At 38.7% G+C, this 25,955-nt stretch overlaps 4 protein-coding genes across 8 annotated transcripts; 1 reads left to right on the top strand and 3 right to left on the bottom strand.

Annotated features, from left to right (window-relative positions):
- Positions 1–1,140: 1,140 nt before the first annotated feature.
- On the top strand, positions 1,141–3,836 carry LOC141643985 (receptor protein kinase-like protein ZAR1). The gene is made up of 2 exons (XM_074453397.1): positions 1,141–2,786; positions 2,944–3,836. Exons 1-2 carry the CDS (start codon positions 1,349–1,351, stop codon positions 3,609–3,611), a joined length of 2,106 nt encoding a protein of 701 aa, XP_074309498.1. The 5' UTR covers positions 1,141–1,348; the 3' UTR covers positions 3,612–3,836.
- A 2,338-nt stretch (positions 3,837–6,174) lies between these two features.
- Positions 6,175–7,933, bottom strand: LOC141643987 (auxin-responsive protein IAA32). Of its 4 annotated transcripts, none has more exons than XM_074453401.1 (6): positions 7,586–7,933; positions 7,325–7,485; positions 6,960–7,238; positions 6,760–6,868; positions 6,438–6,522; positions 6,175–6,403 (listed from the first exon to the last, which is right to left on the bottom strand). In XM_074453401.1, exons 1-5 carry the CDS (start codon positions 7,633–7,635, stop codon positions 6,438–6,440), a joined length of 684 nt encoding a protein of 227 aa, XP_074309502.1. In that variant the 5' UTR covers positions 7,636–7,933; the 3' UTR covers positions 6,175–6,403. The 4 variants fall into 4 exon arrangements, with proteins under 4 accessions (XP_074309502.1, XP_074309501.1, XP_074309503.1 ...); XM_074453400.1 differs by having other exon boundaries at positions 6,356–6,522; positions 7,586–7,644; positions 7,739–7,828; XM_074453402.1 differs by having other exon boundaries at positions 6,356–6,522; positions 6,760–6,832; positions 7,586–7,729.
- An 831-nt stretch (positions 7,934–8,764) lies between these two features.
- Positions 8,765–15,064, bottom strand: LOC141643986 (uncharacterized). Of its 2 annotated transcripts, XM_074453399.1 has the most exons (10): positions 14,556–15,064; positions 14,378–14,455; positions 12,434–12,815; positions 12,102–12,292; positions 11,857–11,959; positions 10,938–11,038; positions 10,647–10,821; positions 10,058–10,228; positions 9,370–9,470; positions 8,765–9,275 (listed from the first exon to the last, which is right to left on the bottom strand). In XM_074453399.1, exons 1-10 carry the CDS (start codon positions 14,802–14,804, stop codon positions 9,222–9,224), a joined length of 1,605 nt encoding a protein of 534 aa, XP_074309500.1. In that variant the 5' UTR covers positions 14,805–15,064; the 3' UTR covers positions 8,765–9,221. The 2 variants fall into 2 exon arrangements, with proteins under 2 accessions (XP_074309500.1, XP_074309499.1); XM_074453398.1 differs by having other exon boundaries at positions 12,102–12,815; positions 14,556–15,028.
- Positions 15,065–16,229: 1,165 nt separating this feature from the next.
- On the bottom strand, positions 16,230–23,971 carry LOC141643989 (elongator complex protein 2). The gene is made up of 10 exons (XM_074453404.1): positions 23,688–23,971; positions 23,434–23,521; positions 22,909–22,994; positions 22,389–22,542; positions 20,685–20,845; positions 19,706–20,374; positions 19,075–19,390; positions 18,328–18,545; positions 17,401–17,578; positions 16,230–16,840 (listed from the first exon to the last, which is right to left on the bottom strand). The coding sequence occupies exons 1-10, from the start codon at positions 23,811–23,813 to the stop codon at positions 16,347–16,349; spliced, it is 2,490 nt and encodes an 829-aa protein (XP_074309505.1). The 5' UTR covers positions 23,814–23,971; the 3' UTR covers positions 16,230–16,346.
- Between the last annotated feature and the right edge of the window lie 1,984 nt (positions 23,972–25,955).

Genomic DNA, 25,955 nt, shown 5'->3' on the forward strand with positions numbered 1-25,955 from the left:
TTGAGCACATTTACTAAAACATTACACTAAAAAAATATAATATTGCTCAAAAACCATATTTATAAATGGTAATATGCTCAGAAAAAATGCGTATATGCTCAAAAACTACAAGGTCTGAGGTACTACCTCAGATGCATAATCTTTTTTCTCTTGTATCATTGTGACTACATTAAACCATAAAATGGTCGCATATACTCGTCTGAAACTTCAGACGAAAAGTGGCCGTCTGAAACAAGAATTTGCGCATGACAAATATGCCAATTGTTAAAATTTCTCCCTTCTAGGTTCTAGCAAACTATTAGTATAAAATAAGACTATTTTACAAAATAAGACGATAATGTAATATAGAGTATTTTCTTACTATCCAAATACAAGCGGTTTTTTACTCTTCGGGTGTAATCCAAACATTGTATCCGGACCATGTTACTTCAATTCGGTTTAACTTAGTTTAATTCAATTCAGCTCGGTTTCATTCTGTTCAATTTATCTTAACTCTACCCAACTCGACTTTATAGTTAAACTTCATTCAACTCAATTTAGTTCATTTCAACTGAATTTAGTTCAACTCACCTTCATTCAATTCAGTTTATCAATTTCAACCGGAAAGACCGGAATCAACCCGATCCGATACCCATATAAGGAGAGTAATAATTAATTCTCCATTTTAACTCACTATGTAACTACCCAAAATCTCATTATAGACGGTACATATCCGTCTATAACTAAATACATGTCAAATACAACACCACATTTCTAATAGGACAAGTAACAAGTGGGCTAATAGGGGCAAAAAATATCACCACCTTTAAGTTATTTGACCCGTCTTTAGTTATAGACGAATATATCCGTCTATAGCAATACTAACTGATGTAACTAAGTCCTACTTCTATCACTAGTTCATTACACATAACCCAAAATCTCATTTGTGACCAACAATATCCGTCACTTCAAAGTGAAGGATACCATTTTACCTCACAAAGTACCCACTTTTTCTCTCTCTGCAACACTGTTCATGTGGTCCCCTTTCTCCACTAACCCATTTTGTTACCATTTTATCTCACAAAATATCCGCCACAAATAATAACCCGTCACAAGGGAGACCAATTGTACACATAATTGTACATTTGTACTAGTTAATTTAATAATTTTCCTAGAATATTTGTGGGGACTCTTTTAACCCCATCTTTCTTTTTACCAATCTTGCTTTTTTCTCTCAATATCTCCTTTCTTCTTCTCATCTTTTCCTCTCCACATTATTCCCATCTTTCCAATGCTAAAATCCCCTTTTCACACTCACAAACTACTCTCCAATCTCTTCACAAAATTAGCTTAATTTTGTTATCAGGTGATGTATAATTTGCTTATTTTGTTTGTTTTTCTACTATTTAGCTTAATTTACTTTGTAAATTGTTTGAATGAAGAAGGTTTAGCACTAATTACATTCAAACAATCAATTACAAAAGACCCAGAAAATAGTTTAAGTAATTGGAACACTTCCAATGAAAATCCATGTTCTTGGAATGGTATAACATGTAAAGACCTTAATGTAGTTTCAATTAGTATCCCAAATAAGAAACTTTTTGGTTTTGTTCCTTCAGCAATTGGGTCACTTGCTAATTTAAGGCATGTTAATTTAAGAAGTAATAATTTTTATGGGTCATTACCAAATGAACTTTTTCAAGTTCAAGGGCTTCAAAGTTTGGTTCTTTATGGTAATTCCTTAAGTGGGTCATTACCAAATGAGATTAGTAAGCTTAATTACCTTCAAAATTTGGATTTATCTTATAATTTGTTTAATGGGTCTTTACCAAATGAGATTATTTACTGTAAAAGGTTAAAGAGTCTTGTTTTAAGTCATAATAATTTTACTGGTACTGTTCCTGTTGGATTTGGTAAAAGTTTGGTTTCACTTGAGAAACTTGATTTATCTTATAATAAGTTTAGTGGTATGATCCCTAATGATTTGGGTAATTTGAGTAATTTGCAAGGAACTTGTGATTTTTCTCATAATTTGTTTAGTGGTATGATTCCTGCTAGTTTAGGTGATCTCCCTGAGAAAGTTTACATTGATTTAACCTATAATAATTTAAGCGGAGCGATTCCGCAAAATGGTGCTTTGATGAATAGAGGACCAACTGCTTTTATTGGGAATCCTGGCCTTTGTGGCCCTCCATTGAAGAACCTTTGTTCTTCTGATTCCTCGGCTGCTTCGCCGTCTGCATACCCTTTTTTGCCTAATGACCATCCACAGCATGGTAATGGTGGGGGTGGTAAGGGGAAAGGGCTTAGTACAAGTGCTATAGTTGCAATCATTGCATGTGATGTGGTTGGGATTTGTTTGATTGGGTGGTTGTTGTCGTGTTGTTATACGAAGATTTGTCCGTGTAAGGGTAAGGATGGTAAGGAAAGGAGGGAGTGTTTTTGTTTTAGGAAAGACGAGTCAGAAACTTTGTCTGAGAATGTTGAGCAGTATGATTTGGTGCCCTTGGATTCGCAAGTAATGTTTGATTTAGACGAGCTTCTGAAAGCATCGGCGTTTGTGTTAGGCAAGAGTGGGATTGGTATTGTGTATAAGGTTGTGCTTGAGGATGGTCTGACTTTAGCTGTGAGAAGGCTAGGTGAAGGTGGTTCACAACGGTTTAAGGAGTTTCAGACGGAAGTTGAGGCTATCGGAAAGCTTAGGCATCCTAATATCGCCACTTTAAGAGCGTATTACTGGTCTGTTGATGAGAAGCTGCTCATATATGATTATGTACCTAATGGAAGCCTTACCACTGCATTGCATGGTAAGAATCGTCAATGCCTTGTATCTCGACTATTTATCATATTATCGTACTTTTCTTCTCGTTGTTTTACCTGTCATTTTACATTTGATTCATTTTAGGCGGCAATGTAATCGATTGATTTTAATGATTGTTTGCTTTTGGTTGATCTTGTCAACAGGGAAACCAGGAATGGCGTCTTTCACGCCATTAACGTGGTCAGAACGCTTTAAAATCATGAAAGGCATTGCGAAGGGTTTGGTCTACTTGCACGAATTCAGTCCCAAAAAATACGTCCACGGGGATCTAAACCCGAGCAACATACTGCTCGGACACAACATGGAGCCTAAAATCGCTGATTTTGGGCTCGGCCGACTAGCCAACATAGCCGGGGGATCCCCAACCCTGCACTCAACTAGGATGACCTCTGAGAAAGCTCAACACAAGCAAGGAAGCAGCGTGCCATCGGAAGTTGGTAGTGTCTCAATCGCGAGCATGGTGTCATACTACCAAGCTCCGGAATCACTCAAAGCCGTGAAACCCTCACAAAAGTGGGATGTTTACTCATATGGAGTAATCTTATTGGAAATGATTTCGGGTAGATCTGAATTAGTTCAAGTGGGTGCCTCGGAAATGGACCTCGTTCAATGGATGCAACTATGCATTGAAGAAAAGAAGCCTCTAGTCGACGTATTGGACCCTGATTTGGTTCAAGAGGCTGATAAGGAAGACGAAATCATCGCTGTCCTGAAAATTGCTATGGCTTGTGTGCATGCCACACCGGAGAAGAGGCCCGCGATTAGGCATGTGTCCGATACATTGGATCGAGTATCCGATTCGAGCCCTTGATAGAAGAGAGTTGACCCGTGACCGATGTAACTGTAATTTGCTTTGTTTTGTGCTATTAGAAAGTTGTAGGGGTAACTTCTTTTTAGGTAATTATAAGATGATTGTAGGTTTGTAGGTATAAAATGCCAAATTTGGTGTCATTCATGTATCTTTATCAAGAATCTTGGCATCCTAAGCATTTGTCTGTTTGTTTTTGTGATTTAATGGATAACTTTCTTTGTTAAATTTGTAATCCTTCCCGAATCCAGACCCATTTATTTACCTTTATTTTTGACACAGAGATTAACGCATATGGTTTAGTGTTATTGAATGATATAAGTGAATCATGATGGATATGAATGATCAAATCACACATCAAAAGCACCCTAATATAAAAAGATAAATAAATAAATTTGACACCTAGAAATGGAAAATGTAAAAAAATAATTGGAACAAAGGGTCTTGTTTGTCTGGGTTGGATCTGCTATCCAAGCTAAAGCTTACGCTCTAAAATTTGCTATTCAAGACGCTATTAATATTTCTGATCTCATTTTCTCGTGTCACTATTTGTCTATAAGTCATTGTCTTATGCATCTTAACAAGATCGCTCATGCCATTGCAACCTTTGTAAGGACATAAGTGCTCTCTCGTGACTGTGAAAAAAAAAAATGTAGTAGCATCTAGTATGATTATTATTAAAAAAATAAAAAGAGAGATTAGTTTAATAATTAAATATGTATGTATAGATTCCCTTCCATAAGCTGGATTCTAACCATGAACTACCCGTGCTTTGACACTCAAGAATTAAAGGCATTTGCATGAAACATGTCAGATTCCTGAATGACAACGGTATTGTTTTTGCAAACTAATTGAAATTGAAATATTGGTCCAAATTTCAAATGGGATTGAAATTTTGACAATTTAAAGTTTGAAGTTTGAACGTGGTTTCTTATCCAAAGATTTGAGTGAGTGTCATATGATTTGGGGTCATATTTTGAAGTAATTTGAAACGTAGCGGAGTAAATAGGTTTGTAGAGCAAGTCTCTTGAAAACGTTTTCACGTTAACATAAATGTAAAACACTAGCGATAAATTAAAATTTAAAAAGGAAAATAACTACTTCATACTGTATCTTATATGAGAGGTCTTATTGTGAAACTATACGAATCAAATTTAAAGAAAGTTCGTAGCGCTGTGGTCCCTGGGAACAAACGGTTAATGGTCCTGTGAAACAAATCGACTTTAAAGGTTAAAGTTAAGTAAAATTGTCTCGTACAAGAGTATAACTTTATGTATATATTAAGTGTGTTATATATTATATCAAGATACAGCCCACTCATGATAAAAGACACATGTGAGTATCCACATCGAAAAAAGAGAAGAGAGTTGTCTATCATATAAACCAAGGAGTTACTCCACCCATTGCCAATTGATTTTGGGATGAAACCTCCTTGGACTTATAAGCCGGACTCTCTCTCCTCCATACGGGTGCGGCCCAGGCCCGATAATGGAACTTATCGTATTAAAAGTTGGTCCCTCTTTTTTTGGGTTAAAAATAACTGAATGGAGTTAGATTTAAGTAAACTGGGCTAAAGTCGTTAAATCGAATGTATGTAGGGTCACGTAACATATTTTAGAATTTACATAGAAGTAGAGCTGTCCATCAGCACGGGTTGACCTGGCCCGCATTGACCCGTTATTTTATGCAACTTGGCCTGACCCGGACTTAGCCCGCCGTTAACCCTGGCCTGGCCCGGGTCCTGAAATTCTAGCCCAGCCCGGTCTTGGCCCGCCATTTTAGCAAAAACAAAAAATAAAATGGTAAGGCCCGTCAGCCCGGCCCGCCTCGGGTCCTGGCCTGGGTCAAGCATATCCCAGCCCGGCCAAGCTCCCCCCTCCCCTGGCCTGGCCCGGGTCTGACCAGGAGAGCCAGGCCCGTCTCCTGGTCAGCCCGGCCCGGCCCTAGCCTGGCCTGAGTACAGGTCTACATAGAAGGGAAATAGGGGACGGATTATGTTGAAATTTATTTTGTACTACAATTTATTCAACTTAGATCTTGCCTAATTTTGACCAAGTTACCCTCTTCATCAGAAAATTGAGTTACACAAGAATCCGCTAATCAAGCATTTCCTGTCATAGTCTCAAGTCTCCCAAGTCCTAATGTCAAAAATTTGGCACCCAAGGCAACATTTTCGTTTAAAATGGGGTTACCTATGAACAACTTTAATAATAAAGCGACATTTTAAATAAAATATGAATAATATCGCAATAACAATTATATGACTTGAAATTAATTAAACAAGTTAATCAGTTTATACCTTATATATTATGAAATAGCAGTAAATCGTACTCCGTATTATTTCATTATTCACTCTTCGTAAATAACCTCTTTGTATACGATACATCCGATTATACGTAAATCTGTGTATGATTGATAAAGCGTGCATTTTCACTGAAAATGATGCAGCAATCACAACTTTTTCTGTTCTTTTTAGCTGCTCAGTGCTCATCTACAGTTTTACGTACTTTGTACTATGTCAACAGTTGGTTGTAAACAGGAAAAGTGACAGAAACAATAATTGAGATAAATTAAACATAAGCTAAATGGTTGCATTAGAATGTTTTCTTTTTGTCGGAGTAAGGATGAACAACACGCACCCGTATCCAACACTTGTGTTCGAGTCTCCGTTGCAACGGAATCATTTGTCTTAACAGTAAACTAACTGAGAAATGAAAATAGGAAATCATTTGTGTAATCTACTACTTTCTGATATAAACTTATTGCATGACTACTGAAAATCTGGTTTAACTCCACTGATTAATGTCAGTCGAGTGAACCAACATTTACTCAAGGAAAGTTCTTAGGAATTGGGAGAACGGAGACTTTGTTCTTTGGCACAATCCTTAAACGCTTCACACTGTCGACAAAATCCCTGCACCGACAATGTATATATAGGAAGATCAGAAAAACAGCTTTGACAGGAATCTCACATCATTATATATAGACTTCTTTTTTGGGTCGTACCCATGTCCGACATGACATTCAGGGTCGAATTACAAGGTGGAATTGGTTGCGTTTACAAGTAACATGGCTGAAACGAGTAAATTCAGAGTCGTAGTAACAAAACAGAATGCAAAATGAAGGCTAATATGACAAAATCAGAACATACTTCCAAGGGACATCACCAGCAGGTCTCCAGTGTTCCTGCTTGTCCTTGTAAAACAGAAAAAATTCCGGAACATCTGTAAACAAGCGTAAACCACAAGCCGACAGTCTACCTGAGATCAACAATGAGGATTCACTTCAAAAATACCCATAAATGCTGTAGAAATCTTAAGAATTTATGTATTATCTGAGAAATAAAATTACCGAACATTTCTTCCAGTTGAACAGCAAGAGTGAAGTAACCCGAATAATCACCAGGGCATATTTTTCGACCCACGACAACTCCGTCCATGTTGACCTTCACATAAGACCGTCTCTCCTTGCTTTGGACTGCTTCCAAGTCTTCACCATAATCTTCGGGATTTGTTTTTGAGAATCCGGTCTTTGAACTATTGAGATTAACGGTTTGTGTGTACGGCCAGTCAAGCAGGCCATGATATTCCGCAGGGACTATCATTGAATCCAAATGCACACTTTGACTAACTGCATTGTTCTGCAAATGTTAGATACGGAGTATAATTCAGAAAGAAAACAAGACAGTAACTCAAAAGACGGATCAGGAAACATACCGGGTATAACAGCATGACAAGCTTGAGGATGCAACGTTTTCAAGCTCAGCCCAAGATCAATAAAGCCATCATCCTTATTCACCTGATGATACATAGTTTCAAAAGTCGATGCATTGTACAGAAATCCCGCCATGTTAGAGTCCATTATCGCTTTCTTTCTCCTGCAATAAATTCCATCTAAATATCAATAGTATATATAGAGATAAGCAAAGAATATGAATAAATGTGATCTACAGAAAAGCAGTAAATGTCGGAACCTACCAAGTAGACATAGAAACCCTGCTCAGACTTTGCCTTCTGCTTATCGTCATCGACTGAGGCTATCAACAAATACAATTTCAGAAAACATATACAGCCAGAGGAACAAGTGATGGGTAAATTTGATATTGTTACACACAGGTTAGATTTTGCTACCCAAGATTGGTACAAACAACTCTCACATTCAAATATTAATTCCGAAAAGTGGCAAAAAGCTTGTGATCAAGATAACAGCATTAAAACATCCTCTGAAATCCTGTTTTTTTGCTTTGGCTCAACGACCGAGCTAGAAAAGAAAAAATCGAAGATTTAACCCAAGATGAATAACATTGAACGAATTCGAATAAGCTTAAACTGATGGTTGGAGTCCCATGAGCGGTTTTATATTTTAACAAATGGTAGTCCTCAACACAGCTTTTTTATCACAGCGCAATACTCGTACATTCAACTTCTTTAACTAGCGATGCATTGGGGTAACGTTGTTGTCGACTTGTTGTCCGTCCTTTACACATCTTATTCCACTAGGGAGTTTGGCTACTGCACAACTTGCATTATGTAGAATGGGCCAACTTTATTGCTATGTATGCCCATAATTTTCTGAAGCTCTATCAACTTATTTTGCTAGACAGTAAGGAGACATTTTTGGTGGGTGCTAAAGTTGAACACTTGGCCTTCTAATTCTTCAGGGTTGTACCCACCCTTGTCACAATTAAACTGCTAGTTTAATGCTTTCGGTCACGTGTATGATTCGCATATAATATCTTTCTAATTGTAAGAAGACCGTCTCAACCAAAATCTTAAGTTGATGGTTGAGCCCAATCAATGATCTTATACTCTATGATCATTGAACATGAAGTTCGTCTAGTTAGATTAGGTCACCAAATTGGATTCACATCCGAAATGACTCATGTGAGCAGTCGAAAACACAGATAGGCTGCATAAAAAAGTCGCACCAAGAACAGGGTGACTTGTCAACCGGGAAAAAAAAAATTCACACTTGCGCATTGGGTAATTTATCTCAGAGAAGGGTAAAAGGTTAGATCCCAATAGAACCACCATCTACCTTATTTCCACATAATGACCGATTTTTTGTATGCAGGGAGACGCAAGGGCAATTGTGATACTGACGAGCTCAGAACACCAGTAACCGACACTTTATTCAGGGAAAATGGAAAGAAGAAATTATAAAATGACGAAGCTATTAAATCGAAACTACTGATGTCATATACAGAATATTGCAATATGCAAGTTCAAAATATTGTAAAAACAAAAACATTTACGTGAATTAACTTAAACCCGGCATAGTACAAAGAGACCACAAAGAGAAACAAAACCCACACAGTCTAGCTTTACTGAATAAAGAGACAGAAAGGCTATACAGATTATGGTCATGACCAATGAGCATGTCGATAAAAATGCACGGTGCTAGACCAGTTCCGACACAGCGAAAAAAAAAGTCTTAATTTCCAGCAAAACTCCGGAGTTTCAAGTTCAACAAAAGCGATGAGTAGGCACTGACTTGGACTTGGTGCTCGTAGCAGAAAACGGAAAGACAAGGAGTCTTGTATAGTATGGATAGTTTTTCATGTGAGACGAACCGAAATTCTCATGCAATCAGGGAATCGCGTGAAAACTGTGTCTAGTCGTAGTTGTTGAGAAACTCGACTATACATGGATAAACTTCTTCTACGGCCTGCAATGACAGAGCAGGTATAAATATCTTCTGCGGCTTATAAAGCAATATAGTAGTGGAGAGGAAAGGAAAAAGTTTCAGAAATTATGCTTACGAGTCTCCCTCCAACTAAATCATAGTGTGCATAATGTGGGCCTTCCGGTTGTCCAAATACCTTGTACGTCGCCAAGTCCTTGGGAAATAATTTTACCGTTTCTGTTTCATGGAAAGAGATTGTTAGCCTCAGAAGTAGATCAAATATAGTTCAATACTTCTACTCTGGAAGACTATTCATATAGATAGCTTTGAATTAACTGCTGATATTAACTGTGTCACTAGCTATGCAAATTGTTCTTCAGTGAAACCACTTTATCAAATTTGTTCTTAATAGCAACTTCTTACATGAACCACACATGATAATAAATTTGGGTCACGAACATCGCTTCGCCGCTACTGGTAATTGAGGTTCCAAAGGTTACAATGCCTGAATTTTGAGGTGACAGCAGCTGCATCTTTGTTCTAAGTCGTAAAAACCATGATCAAGCCGCAATGAACAATTTCAAGATTTAAGTATCAATCAAGATTTAATATCATGGATCCACACGAACTATCAACTGCCGCTGAATGACTTGTGGTCAGTCAAAAAGCACACCTTTCACAAGTTATCTTGTAAATTTAACTTTTTTAAGACGGTCAAAAATTGTCACCCACTCTTCCGAATTAGAAATCTTGGTCAATTCAACTGATTCCAAAGTCAGGTATATTGCGCTAATAAAATACTAATACTTTGCTGGAATACACACCATAAACAGCATCAGGAGGACAAATGAGATCCCGATCTCCGGCAAGAGCTAAGACTGGGACAGTGCTTTTGTGCAGATGGTTTTTATATAAGAAATTGCCACTTCTGTCGCGTAACCCACCTTCCCGGAAAGCTGTTGTTAGTTGCAGTAAAAGTTTGGTTGGTATGGTACCTGATAAATATCAGTGGCAGAGTGTGTTTAGCAGCAATATTAATGTGCAAAAGAATTGAATTAATTGGAAAATGACTAACACTAAGAAGCTTTCGGTCCTGGAATAAGATATAATCAGAAATATACAACATGCAAATTGCAATCTCTTAATACAGCCAGTTTCATTCTTTTTTGAAAAAGAAAGGCAAAAAATAAGAGATCGCAGGATTAGCTCTAGAGGTGTCAGAAGCTGCATCAAAAGGTATGAAACAAAAAAACCTTTGTAAAATGCCGACAAGGTTCAAAACTAATAGAACAACATAAAAACTGGCACCACCCACATAACATAAAGTGTGTTTCAAATTACCAACATCAAGTGTTAAAATAACTCAATGATCTATATTCTGTATATGTTAAGAGGTGCGATGCATGTACTTACAAAAATTGTTCAAAACAAGCTTCTTTAGTAACTCCGGATGCATCATGTCCTCCGCTGATATTAAATTATTCAGCCAAGACAAAACATATGGAGGACTCGATGAAAGAGGATATGTTGCCGATAACATGGCTCCCAGAGGGACAACAGGAACTTTGAGAGCTTGTGCAGGATTGGCCTGATATATTTTCAAACAGGGTTGTATGTAAGCATACATTACTCAAAGGAAGTCTATTAGCTCAATAGTAGAATATAAGACAATTATCAAAAGCATATCAGAAACTTTGTACTTACAAGAGGTAAAAGCATTTTGAGTGTTGAATTAGAAGCAGTATAGTCGATTGAAGATGCCAAGGTAACGACAGCTGCTAACTTGGGATCTCTACCTTCTGATCCTGTGTTAAAGGAAAACATCAGTAAAATAGAAAAATTTGGAGATACAAATGCTTCTTAAAACTTTATCACATGAATACACACAAAGCCCCAACAGCATTGTCAACCTCCTAGCTGTAGTAGGTTCATGGTTGCTATGCACAATAAATTTGACATAAAATAAACAGTCTAAGACTCCAAGTGTTCCTCTCGTAAAGAGGCCAGTATGCTAAATAATAGCCTCAAAAGAATCAACTAATTCAAGAAAATCTCTTACAAATCAGTTAAAAGGCTAACAGTAAAAACAGTTTCACACAAGATTAAAAATGCACAGCAAGCCGGACTTTGATGTATAAACCACGACATGATAATTGACCTCTTTAACTTGTTCAATGGTGAAATTAGATCCCCTAAGTTTCATTTGTAGCAAATAATTGACCTCTTTAATCTAAGAACAAATTTACATCGGTCTAAAATAAACTCAATAAAATTTCATGAAGTATTCTTACATAGTTACAGGCCTTACATATATGATAAATTGTCTAACAATTGTATAAAACTATTATACAATACTCTTACATTTTAATATCGCAGAGTAGGAGTTAAAGTTGTAAAATTTTTATTTGATTATTGATTTGAGTTTTTGCCCATTTGGTGAAATATTCGTACAAAAATAAACAATGGAGTTGAATTTCACTTATGATTCAAATTATGGGGCTTGATTGCTACAAGTGAAATTTAAGGGGCCTAATTTCACCCTGGAACATGGTTAAGGGTTGTTAATTACCACTCTCGCCTTATCCAAAGGGAATTAAACACACACGGATACATCTCAACTTACCATATTTTGAAAGCATCCCATACAACAATATACCCCCCATTGAGTGTCCAACAGCAAGCAAGTTATCAGCCTTGGGATTACTTTGCGCCCTTACGTATTCCATCTGCATTCACAAAGACAAAAAGTATACGATTAGAACGATAAAAGTAAGTTTACAGCACCAATTCAGTAGAGCAGTCACATAGTGATGGATATTAACCTACACAAATAAACAAGCCGCAAAGTAAGAAGGGAAGTCACCTCACCACAGCAGGAATATCTTCCTCCAAAAAGTGATCAAAATCCCAATCATACTTCACAATCAGGTCGAGCTGCTTTTGAAAATCGTCTATAGTTGTAAAAAAGCGGTCTTGCAAATCATAGAGCTGAGGCGAAACTGAGCGTTGCCCTTCTTCGAAAATATTAACAAGCCTTTGCCCTAGATCTCTGATTTGACCTGCGATAGCAGAGTTCCCATCAGTTTCTAACAATGTCAAGAGCATATCCCATATCTCATTGAACCGGTCTAGTAACTGAGAGTCTTCAAAAGGTTTGTGCAATTGATCAAATAGTCTAGCAGAGAGAGTATTTGATTGACCTTCGACAAGAAATCCAGAGAGTCTCTGAGACAAAGTTGTGAGTGTCTCAGTTAGCTTTGTCACCAACTCTAATTCATCCCAAGCTGTAGTCTCTCCATTAGTAACAGCTGAATCAGCGTCCATCAATGCGCGGTCTTTGGCAACAGAAGACGCGGGAACCTCAAATTCTCTTTCCTTTTCAGATGTCGATATCAAGGTCTGCTCTTCATTAACTACAGCATCTTTTGCCCTTTCAGCAGTTGACTCCATGCGACTCGATATTTCATGAGCAGACCGTTCAACATCTTTAGCATGTTTTTCTTGCATGCTTAATCCAGCCCCTCTAACTTCAAGAATCCATGTATCAAATCCTTGCCCTGACATGTGACGAGCAAATGAAGACTGCACAAAATGACACAAAGCGTTGAGTATGACAAACAAGTTCAGCTAAATGGTATCACCTGCACAGTCCACAGGCTCCACAGGCTCCACACTCGTTGACTTGAAAGATTAGATTTAATGGGATGAACATGAACACGACATAACCACAGCACAAAGATAAGTTGGCTATAAATTAATTTGTACAGATGGAGTTAGAATGCAAATAAATTGTGCCTCTCATGCCAAATTCTAGTATATTAAACATGTACAGCAGACATACAAAAAACTAACCCATAAACTTTTACAAAGGATAAATTTATACAGTCTAATAGGTTCCACTTCCACATTATACACTCAAATAAGCTTGTTGACAAGGAATCAATCACCCAACAAAAAGCTTGGATGCCCAACTACATAACCAAAAGGAAGTGCATTTAACAGTAAGTGACGGTTGACAAGGTTATGACGCAAGGATAGGAACAATTAACGAGTGCCTAGCTTGTTCATTGTTCACAATGTGCACTTTCGTCACGCAGGGTGGCAAACTTCAAAAATATGATCAAGTTGAGAAATGTTTTTCTAAAATTGGCAAGGTTGGCGATTTTTGTAAAAAAAAAAAAAAAAACCTGGAAGGTGTGAAGTGTGAACTATAGGCCATTGCGCACAGTCGCACTCATTTTGTCTGTTCCTTAGTTGCTGTCCAAACAATTATTTCTATTTCAAGTGTGTTACAATGGTAACTAACATATTATGTAAAAGATGTCACATAACCTATAGTGTAATTTCCAGCGATGTGGTAATAGTATCAAACAGAATGATACTTCTGATAGAAGGAAACGTACAAATGCACCAGCTTTCGAGAAAAAAGCAAGTACCCAAGTAGGACATTAATATGGCACCCACAACTACGAATAGAATGACAGAATTGTCCATCTACAACAAGCAACATACTTCAAGAGATACCCTAATTTCCAAACACAAAAAACATGACCAATTACAATCTTCCCTTAAGCTTAAACATCGATCACTTTACACGCTCAGCTGCTATAAAATGATACTCCCACCGTCTGAATCATTTATTTACCTTTTTTATTCTTCGTGAGTGGCATTTTAATCAAAGGTAAACAATTGGCCGGGACGGGGGAGTATACAACTTCCTAAACTGATTTAAAAAGAGTTGCACAACAATTGAATCAAATTCGCGCTAATAATCATCTACATTTTGCAATGAACACACAAATCTTGTGTAAAGTTAAAAATGACCTCACAACCATAGTACTAAATATCCGTCTATAGCTAAAGATGGGTCAAATAGCTTGGAAATGGTGACATTTTTGGCCCCCACCATCCCACTTGTTATTTGTCCTATTAGGAATATGGTATTGTATTTGACCCGTCTTTAGTTATAGACGGATATGTGTCGTCTATAATGAGATTTTATGAATCTCGATTCTAATATATAATCGCAGCCAACTTTATCCGTTACAACATAATTACCGTCACTACTACTTCAAAACCTTTATAACTCGACTATAAATACGTGTCACAGCCCATACTTAATAATTCAATATAAAAAAAATTACCTCAGGCGAAAGATCGTAACCAATAGCATTTGTCCCCACGCCCGACAACAGCAACAACGGATGCTTCTTTCTACTCACCTATTCATAATTAGGTCCAAAATCGTTTATTTAATTAAAGGTAAACAAATAATTGAGACGTGACGAGTACTAATTATAAAATAATAAAAATAAAATTAACCTGAGGATTGGGATGGTAACGCCAAAGAGCAAGGCGCCAATCAGAAGTAGGCACGTGGACATAGTGAAGTTCATCGGCGGTACAAATAGAAGGTTTATTAGTAACCTTCTGTACGACGTCGTCTGAGTACGCCCGAACCGGAAACCTAACCGGAGATCGAACCGGGATAGGATAACGGAAACCAGACCGGAAAGTTGAAGATGCTAATCGTAAAGCGGACCGCATATCTGTTTGTATCGTAATTGTCATTAGTTTTTGAATTTATAGGAATTTCAGAAATGAATGTTATGTTATGAAATGAAATTATGAATCGGTGGAATTAATAAAGTGGATTAAAAGATAAGTGAGAGTTATGAAAATTAATTTATGCAGGTTACGATTTAGTAAATGTAGAATTTAGGAAGAAAAGGAGAGATGTGAAAATGGTCCACGTTGTTATTAAGATTAGTGATTCAATTAAAGTTGGCGGATGTGGATGAGTTGACTGGATGGGATATACAAGTATGGTTGCTTTTTGCCGCTTTTTTTGCTTTCATTTGTCGTGTTCAATCAATTATTCAATTTCACTCAATATCATCTACTCTCTGTCTTCCTTCCTTCAACTCCACTCTACCACTTTATTTTATCACGTTTGTCAACACGTGTTTTACGCGGTAAATATCGTTAGCTACGTATTTGCAAAAATTATAAAAGTTAAATATTTCTAAAGCATTCGTAAAGACGAATTAAACAAGATCACACATGAATATATTTCCACTTATATATTGAGAGAAAATTAAAATTGAATGTTTATTTGTGAATAGTGTAGAAAAATAAAAGTGGTAGAGTGGAGTTGAATGGAGGAAGTATATGAAGGTAAAAAAAAAAAAAAAGTTAAAATTCTCTCTTTTCTTAGCATTTTCTCTCAATAGTCTAGATTTTACTGCAGGTGAGTTAACACTCAATTGTTTGATACGGTGTTGAAAAAATAATAATTTGTTTGATAAGGTGTTGAAAAAATAATGATTTAATATCGTCATCAGAAATTTGTTTTTAATTTAGGTTTTGGACATTTACTAGCTGTTTTTAAGTGAAACATAGTGATCTTTTATGTTTGGCTATGGAAGATTTTTTTTTTTTAAAAATTGAGAGATGCCTTGATTGCTAGAGAAGGTATGGGATCAAACAAATTGCCTGACGCACTCTTTCTTATGTTCACTTTGTTTCCTGCGATGACAAACTCTATTCATTTGAGTAGTATTTAACCCGTTTTACACTTAAACGAATATGACCGTGTTGAGAGAAACCAATTCTGGTACAAACTTTTGACCCGTTTTAGTTAAGATTCTTGTATCATCGCTTACAACTAGGTGGATGACAAAAATTCTGATACCAACTTTTCTCCTATAAAAACATCTTAACTGCACAAAACACGCTACAAGGTGCAGAATAACTTCTACCAAAATGTATCTAAACTCGTTAATAAATAGGGTTTTTCTAACGTGTGCTCTTAGGGCACACATTAAGAGGCTAAATATAGAAAGAATCAAAGGAATATAACATGAGAAATGTAAGAATCAACTCATTTATTCCATATTTAGTGAAATATTCCTTTTCTTACATTTTATTTAAATCTTAATGTAATTTAAGCATGCAACACACGTTAAAAACCCTAATAAATAAAGGGCGAAGTTATTTCCGTGGGGTTAACGCTTAAACGAGGTTTTGTCTGTAGCACGTGTGATACACACGCGTTTACCCTAATAAACTCGACATGCAGCCATACAAAAACCTGATTTTCCAGCAACTACCCTAACTAACATTCACCTCAAATACACGTACACAATTATCAGCTCCACAGGAAGCCAGCTGCACATTACGGCAATCTTCTACCTTCTCGGAGTTCCTCCACGCTAAACGCTGCACAGTGGACGCGTGGCACATGAATGAATCTAATCGAGAAGCAAGCTTAGCTGTGAACTCCGGAACTGTCTCACAGCCGTCTTTGTATATAGCTGAAAGGTGCCAGAGTTCTATGAGCCCATTTTCCATTCCGACTGCTAGTAAACCATGTTTGGATTGCCGGTCTACACCGAGCCAAGACAAGGCGGTGACACTACTAGAGAATGTTGGTAAGGTCAAGAGTAGTTTAACTGAAGATTCATTCTCAACACCCCATATCTTGACCATTTTGTCTCTCGACCCGGTGGCAAACTCGTGTCCGAAAGGATTCCAAGAACACGCCCATATTATTCTTTTGTGGGCCTCTTGCCTGGCCACAAGCTCGTAACTGATTTCCTCTGTGCCTGGTCACCATTGGAGTGTAAACAGTTAGTGCCTTGAAAGATGGTGTGATATAAATATAATGTGAGACAGCCGATTTATTATGTTTACTGTGTTTGGCCGGTCTCATCATTGCATTACGGGTAACCATAGCCAAAATCCTCGAATATTTGAGAAACAGGTCGTGTATCAGTTAATGTTGAAGAAACACCACAACTTCAGATCATGAAATCCAGCCATCAACTTTTATTGTGCAAGTTTGTTGTCAAAAATACACGAGCTTAAAGCTGGTACATTGTCACTTTAAATTCTCAAAAGCCGACTCAAGGACTTTCAGCAACTCTCAAGCGCACTTTAAGATAAAATAGGCTAGCGGCTAGCCAAAGCCCGTAGGTGAGCGTAACTGCCTAAGGCAGTCTTAAACAAGACTTGCTGATTTAACATACTTTTATATGGACGACAGTAGAAGCATCTTTTTGTATCCTTCTAAAATTTGACACTTTCGGCAAATTTAACCTTAGTTTGGATTTTGGAAATATGCCAAATTAAGTGCTTTGCTCACAATACAAATTGCCAGGTTTACCTTTTCGTTTGATGGAGAAAACGGAGAATTGTCGGTCCCTGGAGACAGACAAAAGTAAATTGTCATCGTGTGAAAATTCCATGTGGGTCACAGTCAAGTTGTGAGACTGCAAGCGACCAACTGCCTTCCATGATCCAACTTGCCACAGCCATATCTCTGCAACTGAGAGTGTTTGAGCCTGCAAAATAGTACCTTGTCAGAACTCAGAAGTTACTCCCCCACTAACACAGTAACACCTACAACAACACTGTTGCCTCAAATGCTCCCAGCTTGTGCAAGGTAAAGGGGGTCGGGTGCACATATCCTATTAAACTGAGATTTAATACCGTATGCATTTGAGACCTTAACCCTTTGTTGCAAAATAGAAGGTAACAACTGAAGAAATCAGAAATAGAGCGTTCCCCCTACAACTATGGCAGGGCCAGTAAAAAGTCCATTAAATAATTGAGGCCTCATTTGAAGCTCATTAGATTTTACTAGTATTTTGCCCATGGGAAAGTAGGGTGGGCTCTTAAATTTCGGTTTTCTAAAATAGTGCATTTCCCTTCACGATTCCATTGTCCGGCCCATCATTATACCATTCTTTCTGCTTTTTCACCCTACTCCACTCCAAAAAAAAAATCCAGCACCACTGAAAAAAGATCCCTCAATTTTAGCATTTGCATGAAGTCAAAATGGCAACACTGGTAAACGAGTGAGCATATGACGTCTCCACTCTCCTTTACTCCAAATAAGATTAAGAGGTCTTTCAAGAGCTACATATTTAAGAGGGTAGCGGAGCCTTCGATTTAAAACAAAAAAACAGTTCCATAGCAAACACTAAGTACATAAAACTCGCTTTTCCTACCATCTGGATGATATTATATCTCATCTTTCAAGGATGTGCCTCGAAAACAAGAATAGATTAACATAATACTTCATACATACCTTACATGAGGAAGCAACAAGCTTCCCTTCATGATCACAGCATAAAGAGAACAATTCATTTCCATGACCGTAAAGTTTGTGAGACTCTGGCCATAATGTATGCCATGCCAGTTGGTCCTCTATAGGAGGTTCAGTAAATGTAACTGGTATTGCTTCAGGAACAGTTTCAAGGGTGTCGACCACTTCGCTGCCAGATCTCTCTGGAGTCTCTTGCGCGGCTTCACATGAAACATTTCACATTAAAAGTTTAGAACATTTGAAAATCCCCTGCAACAAAAATTACACAATCCCCAACCCTAAGTGTAACAAAGCAAGTGTTAGTTTTAAGGCGCGAGGCGACAAATTCATTGTTTGTCTTGAATCTTTGTTCGCAACATGAGGCCCATGGCAATGAGGCCCAAGACACGCGCCTCATGCACACAAAATTGTATTTCAAAATAAATTTTTGTGCAACATCACCGTTTTTTGGATGTTAAAGAGGGCGCTAAGATTCAAAAAAAAACAATAAAGCTAGGTATGATGGGGGCAAAAGCAAAGGCATAGAAACAAACGTGAAGAGAAAATATATAAATTGCACAGAAGTGCGCCACATTAACTGTGCCATATGCAAAAGGCCTACCTAAGATGCCAAGGAGTTTTAGCTAGTGCCTCGGTAAGCCTTGTGGGATGCTTTTTAAAACTAAGATATAAGTAGGCTAGCAGAAATGTTAAGCAGGAAAAGAAGGGGAGGGGAGAGCGAGGAAATACCGTGGACATAAATAGGTCTTTGCGATAAACCAAGAGCAGACATATTTGCTCCTAAGATTTGAACATCCTGTTGAATGTCTTCCTGGACATCAGATTCGGCAGAAACAGCACAACTTAATGTCTTCAAGAAAGACAATGGAGCTTCAAACACTCTAGCGACTTTCTCATCAGCCCCGCTCACAAATCGATAGTTACCCTTCCCTTGAATAAGTGTCACACAATTCATATCATGGCCATGAACTTGAGGGCGAGCAATTTCATGCCAAGAATTCTCATCTGCAGTATGATTCAACCATGGAGCAAAAACCCGAGTAGTCTGCAATTTCAGAAGTTCAAATGTAACTCTATACTCCTATTATAATGAGGAACAGAACCAAAGAGATGTATAGAGTATGACAGAAATCATGAATAGTGCACCGCGACAACTGCAGATAAAACGACAATAACTAACATCTAATGGAACTATATGTTGTAGAAAAGAAATACTTCTATATAACAGAAGAGGCTGCTGACTAGTTGAATTACATTCTGTTTCGGATCTCTTGTGAAGCTTTTCCCATTCAAGATACAAATTTTAAAGGCCAAGTCAAATAGTTACATGCACCATTTTAGTAGGAAAGAAGAATATTACCTGGTCATGACTTACAGATAGCAAGAACTTTCCCGATCTAGCCCAAGAGATATCAGATACAGCTGCATAGTGCCCAGAAGGGACTTTTTGAGGCTGCCAGTTGGCAGCATCAACGCCAACATCTTTCCAAAGATGGAAAGATCCACCATACCCATGTGCTAGAATTGCATCCCCATTCGGACTCCAGTGCCCACCATAAAACCCTAAAGCACAATGGCTAAGTTCCCCAACAGTGACAACATTCATCCAGATACCAGAAGTTCTCTCCGGTTGCCAAATCATCATTGTCTTGTCCATGGACGCCGATAAAATACTTTGTGGCTGAATGTAACCTGTCCTCTCTTCCGACATCGCTGAAGGTGGTTGCCACTGAACTGAATACACCCAATCTTCATGCCCAATTAGGAGTGACTCCAGAGATATCTGATAGGAGGATGAGCCCGCAATAAGTACAGGACCTTCAATATATGATGCCAGGCCTATGACACCTTTCCTTTTGGAACTGTCCACAATTTCACACGGGACTAATTTCCATATGCGTATGGTTTTGTCCTGTGACGAACTCACTAGCAGTAAGGTGTTTCTTTTACCGTCCATCTCCACGGGCAAAGAGAAGTCCAGATTCCGTATCCAATCTGAATGTCCTTTAAGTTCACATGCACGAAGAAACTGAACCACACCAATTTTAACCAAAATGAGAAACAGTATCCACATATCCAAAATAAAAAGACATACTAAAAGAAAAAACAATTGGTCTCCCTTGTGACGGGTTACCATTTGTGGCGGATATTTTGTGAGTTAAAATGGTAACAAAATGGGTTAGTGGAGAAAGGGGGCCACATGAACAGTGTTGCAGAGAGAGAAAAAGTGAGGTAAAATGGTATCCGTCACTCAAGAGTGACGGATATGTGCCGTCACAAACAAGAATTTGTGAAGAAAAAATAAACAATGCAACAGAGAACTCTGCTATATATATTACCTTGCCTGTCCTTTCTCCACAATACAAATGAACCTTGTTATCCAAACCTCCCATAGCCAAGACCAAATTCCCAGCAGTACCAGGTAACTCTGCTAAGGCAAGTGCAACCATTGTTTTTGAACCGATTGAGAGAGCTTCAAGATGTGATAATTTACAGTTGCCTGCAAAAAGCAAAGCAAGCAAAAAAAAGGGTTGATCTCCGCACAGAAAAGGGCACACGAATAAGAGGCAAGTATTAAAAAAACAGACATGATGGTGTTTCTAGTTGCTAAAGCTCGCATTTTATGAGGCATATTCATGAATCACTCAAAAAATAGAAATAAAAAAGGCACACACTACAGAAGAGCACAAATACACAGATGAAGGAGTAATAGAGACCGGGCATCTATGAGCCATTCATATAGTCTACATATCAAATGCCAAACTAACTCAATTTCTACAAAATTTCAAACAAAAAAGGTCAAGGGGAGTCACCCAAGGGGGTGAAAAGATGTAGAAAACTGTGTTCTGCCAACCAAATCTACGTAGAATACAGATGCCATAATCCAATCTTCTTGTTAGTGAGTAGAATCAGCTGCCAAAATCCATCTATGCCGAATAAATATGCCATTATCCAATGATAGTGAGGTTAAGAGAGCGTTTTCATCAAAATGGCCAGATCGACGACGATAGCCTCAGAAATTAAATGGATTAGCAAATGTATTTAAATCGTTCAGAAAATGCTTTAATACTAGCTTAATCAAATCTTAATCTCCAGAATACATTAATTTTTTGTTATTTCATAAAGAAGAATATTAATCGTAGATTTCTTTTCTAGTAACTTGGACCTTGTTGGGATGACAAGATTTGGAGGAAAAGTGAGAGGAGGAAAAGGGAATGGGGGGCAGAAGGCAATTTCCTCTGTTTGTCAATAATTGGGCTAGAGGGAAACGGAGAGATCCAATTTCCTTCGTCCAACGTGGGAAAGATTTGGAAGGACAATAGTCCCTTGTGAAGCCCGAACTACACTACACGCGTGGCTAAATATACCATAACCCTATCTCCCATCCCCTCATTTTCTACCATTTGCAGCTTCAGCAGTGCAGCCTCCCCCCTCCCAGCCGATGAGACTTAATACCATTCGAGACATCTTCAGAGATGTTATTTGTCTATCAACTAACTCATAGCCAGACCGCAGAAGCCCAAAAAATCGATTTAGTAGACTGTAGTCGACACCAATGTTTAGACAAAGCTGTGGCCCGTTAGAGGCATAACTCATAAGTATACTGGTAGATATCGTCTTGAGGTAAACATATACTCTTAACTCTTAAGATTAAAACAGAAAATGTGAAGTAATAAACAGAGTTGAGATTCAGATCCTTCATGTTGTCAGCCTTAGCTAATTAGCTTAGCAAGATGAACAGAAGGGAGACAAATAAAACAAAAGGAGACAATAAGAGTCATGAATAAATATACTACAAGTACAGTGAGATTAGGCTGCTGAACCATTAGGTATTTGCTTTTGCATATTTAAATCAGATAAACTTCTGACAAGATAACAGTGAACTTATATTTTAATGCTAAATTAGAAGAAAAATCTCATCCAGCATGGAAAACATATCAGCATGTTTAAAACATTCATGAGCCGAGCCTATAACTATTTTGCAGAAAACATCATCTGATAAATACACTGAAAATCTTAGATTGGTTACAAATCTAACTTACCTCCAGCAGCTAGTGGCAGAATGATTTCCCAGATGTTAACAGTACCATCAGACGAAGTAGATGCAAACAGTGCTTCGTTTGTGGAAAGCATAATTCCAGAGATGCACGTTACGCCCTTCTTGTGTTTTTCAGGAACAGTCAAAACATGCCTCCACTATAATCTCATATAAGATGGAACCATAGTCAATAGAGTTATACACATTAATTGATATGTAGATTACGTAGAATGGTGCATGATACAAACGAACCCCTGAATAACTCTAACCAGGGTTACCGAATTCGCTTGGTACCCTACGAATCGCGAATTGTTAAGAGCGAATTCTATCACGTTGCTTACTAAAAATAAACATAACACACATTCTGTAAGAGCGAATCGCGAATCTGTAAGGGCGTATTCATAGCGAATCTGGTAACCATGACTCTAACTACATACAACTGAATACATCCAGAATCGTAGTTTTTCACATTATCACGAATGCTGGCAACATTACTGCAAAGCAATAGAGGTCAGAAGAAGTACCTTTTTCTCTCCAAGAGAGTATTCCCACAGCATGATCACACCATCAGCATCTCCAGAGAGTAAATAATGAAGCTGCAACTGCTGAGCTGCATCAATCATAACAATTAGCATAACTAAGACTCTAAGCGTACTTGTTCAGTACAAGTGTAAAACAACATCATCATCGACTCAAGGTCTCCTGCAAATTATGAGTTAAGGGAAGTTAAATGTATTTCTTTAACCCTATACTTTCATAGAGCAACTATTTCCAGATGATCTCTAATCAAATTACGTCGAGAATTACATTGAAAAACTCCTACTTCATTATTAAAACAAAAAAAACACCAATTCACTGAGCCATTTTGCTTTATTTCATCATAACCCGAAACCAAAAACAATAACCAAACATAAGAGAACTTGTTTTTCACTAATAATATATTTGAATCAGTATACTAATTAGACAAAATACTCCTAATCATCATTAACTAGTCAATAGTTTACGTTTACTTTACTACTGGCAGGGACGGAGGAAGAGCGAGAAAGAACCTCGAAAAGCAAATTTGGAGTTAGGAAGCCAGTAAGTAGAATTAACAGCAGCCTTATGACCAGGGAGAGTGGTCAAAATCTGGGCTTTCTGCAACCAAAAGAAGAAATCAATGATAACCCAGTATATGAAATGGGGTAATAAATTCTCAATCATTTGTTTAACTTTGATTAAAATACCGCTCACGAAGAATGAATATAAAAAGTAAACAAATGATTGAGATGGACGAAGAAGAACAGGAAGGAAGAGTTGATACAAGAGGGCAGAAAATGGCGACGGCATTATGAGCACCAAAGGAGACGAGATTAGAAGCACCCCATGAAACGTTGTTGACGATTCTATTGCAACCTGCTGCTATGAACAATCTCTCTACTTCACCCATGGCTATTAATGGCTTCCCCCCCACCTTCTTTTGCACCAATTTGACAAACGGGACGATGGTCAGTTCTCAGTTCTCAGTTGGAAGTGCTGTGTAACGGAGGTTTGCGGCGAGTATTCTTTTGCTTACTTTGTTTTGTTGAATCGGCTCGACCATGGGAACATTAACACGGGACTTGGGAGTTGGGACTAAATTAGCCTAGAGCCCTAGACCCATGGTGTCATTCCGTGGTATCGAGTTTCAATACGATTATCATCTATCCTTATGTTCCGGGTGTAATTCCAGAGCAAGTATTGTTACCACCCGTGGCTTGTAGAATGATGTCCTTGGTTGAATCCTTCTTGTCTTTATCGTTCTCTCGGCTCTCCCCGCAACAATGAACAGGCGAGGGTTTGGCTTTGTGCAGCGTACTCACTCCGACGCCCAAGTCGATAACTTAGAGAGGTAAGTTGTTACTTGACTCAATGTATATTGTAGAGAGATGAGAGATAATACAGGATGAATAGTGTTTCTTAGGTTAAGTTGTGGATCCTTTCCTCGATGAGGGTTGAGGAGTATTTATAGACTTTCACCTTTTGTCACGTAGTGGCCAAGTGGCCAAGTGGCTAGCGGTGGAAAGATCGATCTACCCCTCGGCCGAGGGACCTATGTCGGCCGGCGGGCCTGTTGCCTCACCGAGTGGTCTTGGATATGAGTACGCGGATATGTGTCCCATTTGGCGGGTTGTCATCCGAGACCAGTGACAGCCGATGGGCCGTCACGGCTAGGGTGTCTAGGTCGTTGACTTCTTTGTGGATGTCTTTGACCTTGCTCAATATGTTGACTTGGTCGGCGGTGCAGAATATGCCCCATCAATTTGCCCCAGGCGTAGTCATCTTAGTGGTATGGGCTCGGATGTACGTTTGAGCGTATATTTGCGCAAGTAATTTGTAAAAAATTTCTGCATCGGCTTCTTCTGCGGCGGCTTCTTTTACCTCGGCCGTACCATATCCCCCCTCCACATGGATGCGTAAAGGGCATCCGATGTGGAAAAGAAAGTGACGCTGGCCGAGACCGGGGTTGAGAGTCTTGCCGGTTGTTTTTGATTGCCCCGCGGCGCTTCTTAGCTTGGTTGATCATGTGGCGGCGGAGAACGGATGCTTGGGAATTTGTTGAGGAAGGCGAATAGGCGTAGAGATATGAATAGGCGTGTTGAAGACGCTTGGTCACTGTTGCATTGATTGACGTCTGACTGTTGCAACGATTGACATCCCGTGGTTGCATGTCCGACACGTGTCCGCACGCCGATTGGTTTACGCCTCGGGGGGTACATTCTCGATTGGTCCTTCTTCATGGGCTTTTCCTATAAATAGGGCAGTTATTCCGTGAAATTGGCCACCAATTTCATTTTCCAAAATTTTTCTTCTCTCTAAACTTTCAAAGGCTTCTTTGTCTTCTATTTCTCGAGTTGTTACTCGTGAGTGTTTTTCTTCAAGGTAAACAAACAAATTTCTTCACTTTTTATTTTGTTAAATAATTATTGCTATTATGTCTTCTTGTTGACGCGGGACTAGCACTTCGCGGCGGGGGTTCCCCGTCGCGTCTTGATGGGGAGGGGATACTAGACGCCATCCCGATAAGGTTTGGGGGCCCTAGGTCTCCTTCTCCCGTAGTCGATCCACCAATTTTGGAGGAACGGGAGGATGAGGATGACGATGTTGATGAGGATGAGAGGGCTCTTTCGATGGTGGGAGGTTTGTCTATCCCGGATCATGGCGAGCCCCGCACGACCGGTCCCGACCGTGCTTGGTCTCATAAGTTCGCCGATTGTTCGCGAAACATTTTTCGGAGGCCATTTCTCCTTCGGTGAGGGGTACAAGATTGTTATCCCTAAGAAGGGTCAGGCGGTCTGTTGCCCTCCTCCGGGTCACACCGGCGTGTACATCGAGGCACTGGAGTATGGGCTCGGTTTCCTTTGAATGAACACGTCGCGGCCATTATCAAAGCTATGAACGTTGCCGTGGCCCAACTGCATCCGTTGGCCATGAGGACGGTAGTCGGCTTTGTGTGGCTTTGTCTCTTTAAGGGGAGACTCCTTGATCAACTTGTTCCGCCGACTTCATAGTCTTGGCCGTCGATCGCCGGTAAAGTGGGATGGTACGGCGT

Source organism: Silene latifolia, chromosome 2, assembly GCF_048544455.1.
Source record: "Silene latifolia isolate original U9 population chromosome 2, ASM4854445v1, whole genome shotgun sequence".
NCBI lineage: Eukaryota > Viridiplantae > Streptophyta > Magnoliopsida > Caryophyllales > Caryophyllaceae > Silene > Silene latifolia.

Excerpts from the sequence above, each read along its gene's own strand:
- LOC141643985 (XM_074453397.1), top strand. The coding sequence starts at position 1,349 with ATGTATAATTTGCTTATTTTGTTTGTTTTTCTACTATTTAGCTTAATT. Across the intron at positions 2,787-2,943 it reads CCTTACCACTGCATTGCATG|GGAAACCAGGAATGGCGTCT; the intron begins GTAAGAATCGTC and ends TCTTGTCAACAG.
- LOC141643987 (XM_074453401.1), bottom strand. The coding sequence starts at position 7,635 with ATGACGATAAGCAGAAGGCAAAGTCTGAGCAGGGTTTCTATGTCTACT. Across the intron at positions 7,239-7,324 it reads TTGTCATGCTGTTATACCCG|TTAGTCAAAGTGTGCATTTG; the intron begins GTATGTTTCCTG and ends AGAACAATGCAG. Across the intron at positions 6,523-6,759 it reads GCTGGTGATGTCCCTTGGAA|GGATTTTGTCGACAGTGTGA; the intron begins GTATGTTCTGAT and ends TTGTCGGTGCAG.
- LOC141643986 (XM_074453398.1), bottom strand. The coding sequence starts at position 14,804 with ATGACAATTACGATACAAACAGATATGCGGTCCGCTTTACGATTAGCA. Across the intron at positions 12,816-14,377 it reads GTTACGATCTTTCGCCTGAG|TCTTCATTTGCTCGTCACAT; the intron begins GTAATTTTTTTT and ends CATTTTGTGCAG. Across the intron at positions 11,960-12,101 it reads AGGAAGATATTCCTGCTGTG|ATGGAATACGTAAGGGCGCA; the intron begins GTGAGGTGACTT and ends TTGTGAATGCAG.
- LOC141643989 (XM_074453404.1), bottom strand. The coding sequence starts at position 23,813 with ATGGGTGAAGTAGAGAGATTGTTCATAGCAGCAGGTTGCAATAGAATC. Across the intron at positions 22,995-23,433 it reads CTCCAAATTTGCTTTTCGAG|CTCAGCAGTTGCAGCTTCAT; the intron begins GTTCTTTCTCGC and ends TGATTGATGCAG. Across the intron at positions 19,391-19,705 it reads TATCTGTAAGTCATGACCAG|ACTACTCGGGTTTTTGCTCC; the intron begins GTAATATTCTTC and ends CTGAAATTGCAG.